The following is a 12,055-nucleotide window of genomic DNA, read 5'->3' as shown; positions in this document are numbered from 1 at the left end:
TGTTTTTGCAAAACTCTTTTTTAATGTTTTTAACAATCTTTCATCGTGTATATATTCTAATTAAATATTATTCTTGATTTATTTGTTAATTATTTTCTTTTTTGATTTGATACTTTTTTACCATTGTTTTTTACTTTCAATAATAATAAGATAAAATAATGTAATAAAGTTTTTCATTTGTTTTCTTTTTCCTAAAGGAGAGATTGAATTATAATAATTTTATTTTTTTTTTACACTTAGAAAATTAATTTATTTCTTTTAGTATCGATTAATAACAGATATCCTTCATGTTTTCATGATATGAAATATATTTTTATAAGTAGTCATTTTGATTGATTCATCGATGATGATACATTGTATATATAGGTGATTCATTGCATACAGAAAAGAAGAAAAAAAGAAAATTTATAATTTTTTTAATTAATAATTATAACGATTATATCAATGTTTCAGTTTTCGATGTGCTATAATGTATCCCAAATTATCATTTGAATATTTAAAAATAATATCGAAAAATGCAATCTATGGACAATCGATTAACAATCACAAAATATACAGATACGTTAATATTATAAATATTTTTTAAGTATTTTTTAAGTTTTTCCATTTTTTCTTAAATAAAAAATAAACAAATATCGAGATACATGGTTAAATTATTAATATGTGTAAAAAAATTTCTTATTTTTCTATTGCCAATTGAAAGACTTGAATTATTAAATATACGATCAAGATTATGATTTATCGATATTCTAAAAGCAATTTTTATTAACAACAATATAAGCGGAAAGACCGGTTATCGTGTCATCATCAAGAATATATTTTTTCACCCAAGTATTAAATATTCATTTAACACGCAGTTAGTGAAAAACACAATAAATTGTGCTCTTCGACTTGAAAATTCGATTTTCTCTAAAAAAAAGAAAAAAAAAAAACTAATTTTTATATATAGCACACAGTTCACAAAATTATTCGTTATTTCGTCATATGCGTTTCATTGCTGAATTATTATCAACAATTAATTCAATTAATATTTAATTGATCTTTTCTTTATGCATATATTTTTATACAGATATAATAATGTTTCTAATGCGACGTTTTGATCATATATAACATTAATGTTTTAAGATCATTAACATTCTTATGTATAGTGGATAATATATTATATATTTTTATAACGTACGATAATATTTTGAAATCTTTTGAAAATCTTCAAAACTTAAAAACTTTCAAATTCTCGAACTTTGAAACTTTATATTATTTTTCGTAACTTTTGACATTTAGATAAAGAGAAATCCGTATAAATATCTTGTCATACTGTGTTGAAAATTTATTTATATCCAACTAATAATAATCTAATTAATAAATTAATAAGAATTATTTTAATCAATACGGTTAAAATTATTATAAAATTAAAATTAATCGAAATTTCGCACAGATGAAAAATTCGTAGATATTATCAAAAATAAGGATAAGAAAATACATTCCATTAATTATATTTGATTAATTATGCATAAAAATTGCAACTTTCTATGATAGTATAGTCAATTATTAAATAAAAATGCGAAAAAAAATCATGTTTTTTTATGAAAATCTACGGTTATTTTTATTATTTTATTATTTAATATTGAATGGAATTTAATTAAGCAGAAACTTAATTAATTGTATGCAAGCTCTCTGAATTATTTTTAAGCCTAACTGACTTAATGTTACTTAGATGAGTTTGGATCTATTGATACAAGTCACTTTGATGTGATCATAGCCAGCTCCCTGTACGCATATCAATTCTATCATAATATTGAAAACTTCATTAAAATGATATATTTTCAAGTAAAATTTGATTTGATAATATAATTTATAATAAGAACAATAATTTATCATTACAGTTAAACTGTAATTTTGGTCAAGTATTAACATTTGTTTTTGAACAAATGAATATAACAATTTTATGCAACATATTTGGAGATCGTATCCTTCACTTTATTGTTTTCGATAGGCATTTATTCTTTATTAAAAGTTATATATATTTTAGAGTTTTTCTCTCTTTTATTGCTCAGTTAAGTAAACGATTTTATTCTATTACTTGTGCTATTTAATCTATTCTAATTCTATTGTATTTAATCGAATGCAATCTTTAGTTTTGTAATTGCTTTTTTATCAATCATATTTTTTATATATTATTTATAAATTCAATCTGTTGGCAAACGCAATTAAATTAACATTTTAAAGTATATGTTTTATATTTTAAAATATATATTCTTAATAAAACAAAATATATCTTTGAATATTGATGATCATGAAAACTAACATAAAAATTGAAATTAAAATAGATAATAAATTTACATAAACATATAAAACTAACCAACAGAGGAAAAAGGAATAATAGGCCTGTTAGCGATATATGCATTGATGTGATTTTAATTCTAGTAGGATTAAAAAATGTTTATTATAAAGCCATTTTTTATAAAGAAAATTCTGAAGGAAAATATCGTCTATTGAATGTGAAAATTGGATACACATTAACACATAATACATAAATCAAAAAAATATTAAAATATTATTTTATGTAAAATATGAATAATAACGATCAAATAAAAATCTAAAAATTAAACGTCTTTTTAGAAATAATTTATAGAGTTAGTATGTAAATTTATTAATCGAATGATTCATCAATATTGGATCATAATTTTCTACAAATTAAAACTTTTTCATTATTTGCAAATTATCAATTTTTATTAAATAACGTTTAATAACTTTCTTATTAAGTTTCGTTCACAAATACTTTCTTAAAGTTTCAATCTTTATCAATTCTAATTCAAGATATAAGAAATCGATCGATCATGTATGTTTTTTCTTTATAATAAATTTAGTACGATTGAAGAAAAAGCAACGAAATTAAAGAAAGACAAAACGTAGAAAAAAAAATAACTCGTAAATTACGAATAAATGTTTAATAATAAAGATTGGGGAATACCTGTACGAGAACGAAAAAAATAATTTTTTCAATTATATATTTTATTCTTTATCTATTTAATCCAATATAAAATTTAAATCTTTGGACAAAATCCGAATAATACCTTCCATGTCACAAATTTTTGTTGCTTATACAAATAGTCTTTGAGATAATTCAAGATAAAATTTATTCAATATCTCTGATTATGCCTAATAAATCTTATCGATATATCCGTATATGTTTTATATAATAAATATAGAATAACCTAATAATAATAATAATTAAAAGAAATCTTCGCTTACAGTTAATTAAATAAATAATATAGTGTATGATATTAACTCTTGAGAAGATGAATATGATATAGAATATGATGGGCTTAAAAAATTAAGCTAATCTTTACAATCAAATCTTGATACCATTGAAATATATGTGCAAAAAAGTTTCTAATTTTATGAATCGACACAATAAAATTATTAATAATGAAAATTCATAATTTTTTTACTGTTCTTTAATTTTACATTATTTCCTATTCAAATTACATAATTGTAAACTTTAGTTTGTTTTTTAAATCAAAAGTGAATTATTTATTTGTAACGATTTTTATTTTAGCACTAAATATAATCGTATCATTTGTAAAAAAATTACTTGAAATTCTTATTACATCTCAAAAAAATGAAATAAAATATAAAATCTGATAATATTAAAACAGATGGATAATTATTAAATTATAAAATAAACAAAAATGATAAAATGCGAATATTTTTTAACTTTTAATATTGTCTTCTATTCGAACACTGTAAAGTGTTCGAAATAATATTTTATAGACATGCTAATGATTACATTACGAAAATAAAACAGTTGGCATCATATTTTGTAAACATGGAACTTTTCAGAATTTTTTTACAAATAATCGATATAAATTTTTTAATAATATTATAATGTATTTATTTGCACTTTGAAACTCAACTATCGATGAATCATGATCGGATCATTTTAATTTCATTCGCGAAGATTCCTTCGTAAATATATATATATATATATATATATGTATATATATATCATTACATAATTTATTAAAAAAGTGAATTATTTGAAAATCGAATATCTTGTAAAACGCTCAAAGTTTAAATGCATAAGTTTATCGATTTGTGTAAAGGAAATTGGTATCTAGGACTTCGGATAAAAATCAAAAGACGAGATAGCGGTATTTTATATTCATGAAATTTCATAAGCACGAGGCCTTTGTTTTTATTATCTCTGTACAAAAACAGTCGAAAAAATTATAGATTTCTTTTGATAAAGATTTAATTTTTTCGAGCTCACGGCATATGTACAAGCGGGAAATGATAGACATAGTAACCTAAAAACTAAATATAATTATACATTGATATAATATATAATAGATATAATAATTATAATTCATAATAATTAATAGTAAACCTACAGTCTACAGATTCGAGAGTGTACGTAACGTGTTCCTCGTGTCTGTTTCATGTATCTCGTCAAAGTGTATTCGTCACATGTGTATGTGCACTCGCATCTCTCACGTATGTTTTACATTTGTTTTCCCAATGAGAGTGTATTACATCGGCAAAGCGAATTTTTTTGTACACATAATTTCTCGAACAGATCGTTTCGCTCGCAATTGTTTCGAAAATGTTTATAGTGTCTTATATCATGTTATGTTACGTCGTGTCGTGTCGTGTCACGTCACGTCAAGTCACGTCACGTCACGTCACGTCATGTCGCGTCGCTTAGTATAGTTGGTCGTATGTATCGTTGTATGCGTGTATAACTTTGTTTATGTTAAATGTTCAACCGTCTGTCTGTCTTGTGTCTATGTTACGTATATGTGTTACGAATGTTTTATTTTCTTGTGCACTGGCCAACAGGGCCGCCGAATTCGGATCTCGATAACCTTGGGTCGGTGTCTTTTTCCAATTTCGTCTTTAATTCGTAATGCGTGTTAAAACCATTATGAATTTTTCTTAATCAATACAATAAATTCGAAATCACAATTATATTACCACAATGGGACCCATGGCGCACTTTACCCGAGTTGAGCACCCCTGCCGGGCCTCACGCTCTCTTACTGTCCATTACCCCTCTTCTTATCCCTCTCTTAATCTCACCCTCTCCCTCTCTCGCTCTCTTTCTCCCACGCTATCTTTCTTTCGTACTCACTCTCGCGCAAAATTTCTCCGACACTGACTATTATTATTATTCGCGCTTCGATTTTCCTTCTTTTCTATAAACTATATCCTCTCTTCTACTTCTCTCGTGCATTCTCCTTCCTGGTGTCCCAACAAAACAGTTTAATTCACCAAAAAAAGAAAAAAAAAGAAAAAAAAAAGAAAGACACGCGGCATATATTCTAATTTCATATACATCGCAGATTTATGATTTCGATTATCTCGTCTTTCTTTCTCACTCTCTCTTTTGCTCGGTTATATCGATAGAGAAAGCGGAGGGAACACGATGGAAAATGCGAACGGAAGACGCATGTGATTCATTTGTACAAATTGATTTCGGAAGAATCGCAGAATTGCACGCATTCACGCGAAGCGAGATTAAAAAATAAATATATATATATATAATATATCATAAAGTACGCATTCCATCTCTTGTTGCACCTTTCGTAAGTATGGCAATACGAATATCGATATAAATTGATGATTAAAATTTTCGAATATGGAAAATATAAAATATACAATTTTAGTATCATAATATATACACGTATATACGAGTTTCGTTATTAAGAATGGAGAAGAATTCCCGCTTTTTGTTCCACGTGTCATTTCTTGCGACCGAAATATATTACATATACATTAGCATCGTATTTACAATTCTAGCAAAGTTGGGATCACAATTTTATTTGCAACAATTTCACTTGCATAAGAAAAATTTACCTTTAAATTTTTGTACATATATATCGCATTAAATGTATACGTAATAAATATCTTCCCGTTTGCACTTTACAATTTTTTCACCTTTCCCTCCTATTTCCCTCATGCACGCACGCTTCACATTCGCCCACGATCCCCCACTCCTATTCTCGTCCCCACTACTTCTGCCCCTCTAACATACACAATGATCGACAGCTTTTTTCCCCCATACAGAACTTTCTCTCGCTCACGTATCATGCACGAGTTCTCTCGCGGTTCGAATCTTTTTTTTTTTTATCATTTATCTTGATTTTGTCTCACTTTATTTAAAAAAATACTGAATTAACCAAGCTAAAATCACAGACTTGCTGGTGCCTTATTCCAGCGGGTTTGTACAAATTCTTCCTGAAGGACTCTATGTATAGTTACAAGATGTATATATATATATGTATACATATAAGTATGTATATATAATATATGCGTATATATATATATGTATATATAGTAATTACAATTCACTCGTGAAACAGTGTTTTGCACCTCTCTTGCTACTTGTGTATATGTATATTATACGTTTCGTATGCGTTCGTCTCTTGGACGTGTATATTCTATGTATACGCAAATTCAAAGGAATATCGATCATCGTTACGAAAAGGATGTGCCCTACGTCTCGAATATTTTATCTTCTTCGTGAGTCTAACCAAATAAAATAGAAAAGGAACATTTTTTTTTTCCCCTAAATTTTATTTAAAATCTGTACTGTACAATAAGTACTATACGGTGTGCGAGATTTTCTACGCCGCCGTTCGACTCTCACACTTTCACCTGGTTCACCTAACCTTACTTTCGACAGATTTTCCAATGGTCGTTCAGAGAGAATCGGTTTGCGTTTCTGATCTTTGAAATGAAAGAGCGAATTCAAATCTCTTTCTTCTCGTTTTTTGTTCTTGTGGTTTGCGCGCTCGGTTACAATTTCGCAAACTGAGCATGTTTAGCAATTTTAATCGAATCACGATCGTGAATTCGTATCGATGTGCTTCAATTGTAAATTAAATCGAAACAAATGTATACAAGAAGAGAAAGAAAAAAAAAGAAAAAAAGAACTAAAAATGTGACCAAGAAAAACGATCAAGCCCCTTCCAACATAAAATGCAACTTGTTTATATGGATAAAAAAAAAAATGCGAAAAAAGAGAATAAGAGAAAATCGAATCAATGTGTATATAAATAAAGTTCATAGACGATATAATGCAAAATACGTTGAGATTGATCGCTAAGAAAAAAAAATTAATCTAAATTCTTAATTCGTTTAAAATTGCCATGCATGCTTTTCGATATAAACATATTTATACATATATACTTTTACATATTGGTACAATACAAATACGCATGTATACGTGATCTAATACAGAGACACGTATACACGTGTTTTTAATTAGGTCGTTCGCATACGGAGAATTGCTCATATTGTCTCTTTATTTTTAATATAATCACAGACATGGTTTCTATAATAATTGCTACATACCGAACGCGAATTCTTCCCTTTTCCATCTCGCTCTGTTTTTTTTTCACAATCACACTTCCCTTCTCTCTCTTTTTTTTTTTTTTTTTGCTCTAACATACAACACTTCTTCACTATTCCATATTATAGTCACATCAAATGAACGGCATTCTCTCAAATTCTTGCACACCATGATTCAATTTTACTGCGTAATATCACGCGAGTGTTCCGAATAATTAAAATGTGTTACGAAAGAAAAAAGAAAATAAGTTTTATCAGCGATATATCATTGGATGATTTTCGTCTTTGTAATCTGTTTGATATTTTTTTTATCAGATAATTCAGACACGCCATCGAAGAACCCATGACGAAACGATCACATATCTATATATACATATACGAGCATATGTATATAATCGAATGATTTTATCTTGGAACAATTGAATTGCTAATAAGAAAACTTGTGTAAATTTGAAAATTCGGATTTCTTTTCTTTTTTAACATTATAAATTTGTAAGAAAACTTTCGTTGGTACCAAACAATTTCTTTAATATTCGATTTCTTAAAATGAAGAAAATTAAAATTGAATGTGTTTTTTTTCATTTTTTTTTTCTATTCTAATATACTTTGAATATAAAGAAAATTGTTCAAATAAAAATTGTAATGATTTTATATATTTTTAATATAAATTGTCCAATTGTAGAATATATATACATTTGTAAGATACGTTTTTCGACTATGAAAGTGCTTCTTTACTTTTTTTTTCTTTTTTTCTTTTTTTATTTTATTTTAAGTACAAGTTTTTAACAATTTTATTGCACAGTTCTGGGAAGACATAGAATAATTATAATTGAAAAGTTAAAAAATAAATAATGAGGGAAAAAAGAGAAATTGTTAGATACAAGCTTACAAATCTGCAAAGTTGAAAAAAAAATCAGAATTTTCGTATTGAAAAAGTCCTTTATAAGTAAAATTGAAACCCATATATAGATATTATATTTCTTTATCATACGCACCAGATTCCTATTGCATTATATATATATCCGATTAAATTAAATTAAATTGCAACAATCCAGCAATATATAATTTATAATAGATATGATATATATTTTATAATAGATCGGCGAAATAACATTATTAAATCAATAAATAAATAGATGATCAATTTTGTAAAATAAAAAGCTGAATCGATTTAAAAGAAAAAAAAGTAAATTTTTGAAAAGAAAAGATATTATTGTCAAATTTGAATTGAATGATTGAAAATTAACCACGTGACGATATCCATTTACATTCGTTTTCACTCGTGTCAACATACATTCTTCGTTCCATTCGATCATTCTGTCACGTTCGAAACACCAGAAAAGATAATTATCCGATATGCACGAAACACGCCTTCTCATCATGCAAAGTCAATCACAGTTATTTGTTTCATATTTATTTGTTCATTTGCTCTCTCTCATACATACGATATATATTCCTCTTTTTCTTACTCTCATTTACTCTAGACTCATATACGACCTCTCACTCTTTCTTTCTTTTTCTCTCCCTCATTTCCATTCATTTCTTTTTTCTCTCTTGCTCACATTCACTCATCTTATGCTCAGAAAACAGATAATATACAATTTGACATATCATATATGCGCAAACGGACGAAAACGAAGTTTGCGCATTATGTGCCTTCTACATACATAATAACTATATATATGTACATATAAACTCACGCTTTTTAAAGGTTTGTACGTATGAAGTGTAACGTGTGTTCTTTTTTGTGTCAACGATGCTAACGTGTGATTCGAGTTTACGATTGCTCGATACAGTCGACGACCAATGAAAGAATGGCAATGGATGATCCAAGAACGATAAGTGGGCCAATGACGCCGAGGATGAAATGATATATATCCTATCGTTATCATGCTTATTAGCATGTACGCGTTCCATGAAAAAAAGTTCCGGATCAAAGAAGAAAATCAAAAATCGATTGATCAATAATTGTTGATTGTAACGGATTCCTTCAATGTATTCGACGATGTGACGACAGAAATGTATAATAATAATAATAATGTTTGTTCCTTTTTTCTTCGAATTATTTTTGTCTTTTACAATACGTGTTTTGTGTTTGTGTGTGGCTCGGTGGTAATTTGCATTGATAGTGCGAGGTTAGGGAGAAAAAAATCCTTGACGACCACAGCGTGATGACCATGCGGACAGAAGAGAGAATGCAGCCTATAGTATATTGTTCGTCGATTTTCCACTTAAAAAGTGAATTGCTTGTCCTTTTTTATTTCATATTCCTCGATGTTCGTCTTTCGTTATTGACGAACACGAGAACACCGGAACATGAGGGCTCAGAATAATCAATTAGATTGATATATAAAAAAAAGAAAAGATGTTCGACGTGGAAGAAAAGAGATTTTATGACAGTAAAAACACGTTGTTGAATTCTTCTTGAGGGAGAGAGGTTCATTTCGCTTTTCCTCTCATGAGAATAGAGAAGCGAGTCAGACTGGTTCGTTGTTCCCCTATCCAGGCGTAACTTCTTTTCGAGATAAATAGAAATATACGCGGGGAGGAGAGCTGAGATCAATTTGTCGGACTGAGAGAGATCCTCGCGGAGCTCGCCCATATTTTTTCTCACTTTTGCAGGCCCGGTCTCGCCAGCAGCCAGTATTTCCACAGCATAATGAGATGGAAAAATCTGAATCTTCTCGCGAGACACATCAGGACGTTTAAAGGATCGCTGGTCTAGGTACACGACGTTACGCGAACGCGCAGTATTCTTCTCCGAATTCAATTCAAACGATGATGGTGACACTTCTTTCTTCTTCTTCTTCTTCCTATGAGTACCCTTTTTCCTTTTCGTACGATTGACGAAAATTCGGGATGACTCGTACATGCATGATTGGACTAGAGTCAACTGTGATCATGATCGTTGCGACTCGTCAGGAATCCGTCGAGAAAACGCCGAGACTCCGTCAGACAAATACGTATATATTGGACGAATTTCTTCGATAATTCAGATTTAGCCAAAAAACAGTTATACACATTTTTTACACATTTCTTGTTCATTTTTTTAAAACGATGTGCACGAAAGAGCTTGTTTACACTTACTAATTTTGGAGGAATTCGACTCGGATAGAGCAGAATTGCGCGTTCGTGTGCACGAGCCGAATATATTCACCCGACCAGAGGAACGCGATCACATATCACGAAACGTATATGCTTTGATCAGTCCGAGAGCGTGATGCACGTCCAATGGAAATGAAGCGAGATGCGATTTTTATCGCATCGGTGAACCTGCGCCGAAAAACGCTTCAACTGGAAACGAATGCGGCGATTTGCTCGCTAAATTGCGAGTGTTCCAACAGTAGCGAATCTTTGCAACTTTCAAATTGTTGTTGCTGTTGTTGCTGCTGTTGTTGATGATGTTGATGCTGATGTTGGTGCTGGTGTTGATGTTGATGTTGATGTTGATGTTGTTGAGCCTCTTCCGGTTCGGGCTCTGTACGCTCGTACAAGACACAAATCGATCCATTTTCTCCGATTCTGTACGATACTTCCGACGGATCAATCCACATAGTGAGCTCGCTTGGAAACAAGTTATGCAATACTGTTGGTAGTAACCCAACATTTGCACCTGCCTGTGCAATTACAGGATCCATCTTACCGTTAATGCGTATACAACGATAGCCAGAACCTCGATTTGGACGATCTGGGAACCAGTGATCCCTGTAACGATGACGTAGTACCTCTGTTAAAGAGGACTTGAACATCTCCAGCTGACGTTCGGACAGCTGACCCGTTTGAAGACGCAATAAATGCACCAAAAAATCCGCCGCTGACACGATTTCCAGTCTCATGGTTGCTATGCGATATGACCCAGGACGAACGGTCTATGGTAAAATTTTGTCGATGTTAAACCACTCTTCTTCTTCCTCCACTTCTTCCGTTCCCGAGACAGTCGAGAGACGACGCGGCCGAAAGAAAACACTATTCTTTCCGTGGTTCGAAGGGTTATGACTCGAGTGAGACCGTTGCTCACGGGACGCACACAGGAGTCTTCACAAAATGGCGTCGCCGCCACGTCGTACGATCGCGCGTAATATTCGTTCGTCGACACTCCAGTGCGAGGAAAAATATCGAGAGTTTTTCGATAGTTCTTCCGCAAATATCGGAAAAAATTTAACACGAACTGTTCCAACGTATCGAATCTTTGCGTTAATCGTTTAATATTTCCTCGAAAATTTTCGATTTCGTTAGGATGATCTCGCAAATGTGACGAGATAAATCCTTCGTAAGTTAGAAGTGTTGCGATCGTAATGTTTTTCGATCGTAAACTCGTTCGAAATCGTTTCTCCGATCCCTGGGATGCCAGCGAGAATCGATAAGACGACGAAATGTAAAATTCAAACGATCGCAATAACGATGACTTTCTTTCCTATCACGTTGGTTCACTTCGTTCACCTTATAACTGCGGAAAAACTTTCTCGCAAAACTTAACTGACGCACTTTTCTCTGACTCACGCGAATCAACCGCACCCACCAACTGCCAACGACTTTCTACTGGCAGCGATCGTCGACGCAACGAAGTAGCTTTGTCTCTTTGTTCACGCAACCTAAAGTGGGGATAGAAGTAATGCTCCAATTGGATCATTCTGTTTCCCACCATATCAATCAAACACGTGATCACAATCTGCGCGGTTTCAGCTGCGCAAACGTTTGC

The 12,055-nt window shown here is 30.7% G+C and overlaps 1 protein-coding gene across 1 annotated transcript; it reads right to left on the bottom strand.

Moving 5' to 3' along the window:
* Positions 1 to 4,157: 4,157 nt before the first annotated feature.
* Positions 4,158 to 11,950, bottom strand: LOC107999586 (protein BTG2). Its single transcript, XM_017059518.3, has one exon. It carries the CDS (start codon positions 11,190 to 11,192, stop codon positions 10,647 to 10,649), a length of 546 nt encoding a protein of 181 aa, XP_016915007.1. The 5' UTR covers positions 11,193 to 11,950; the 3' UTR covers positions 4,158 to 10,646.
* Between the last annotated feature and the right edge of the window lie 105 nt (positions 11,951 to 12,055).

Source organism: Apis cerana, linkage group LG2 (genome assembly GCF_029169275.1).
Source record: "Apis cerana isolate GH-2021 linkage group LG2, AcerK_1.0, whole genome shotgun sequence".
Taxonomy (NCBI): domain Eukaryota; kingdom Metazoa; phylum Arthropoda; class Insecta; order Hymenoptera; family Apidae; genus Apis; species Apis cerana.
This window is presented reverse-complemented; position numbering and strand designations above follow the sequence as displayed.

Bases quoted from the DNA above. Each gene is read 5' to 3' on its own strand.
- LOC107999586 (XM_017059518.3), bottom strand. From the start codon at position 11,192: ATGAGACTGGAAATCGTGTCAGCGGCGGATTTTTTGGTGCATTTATTG.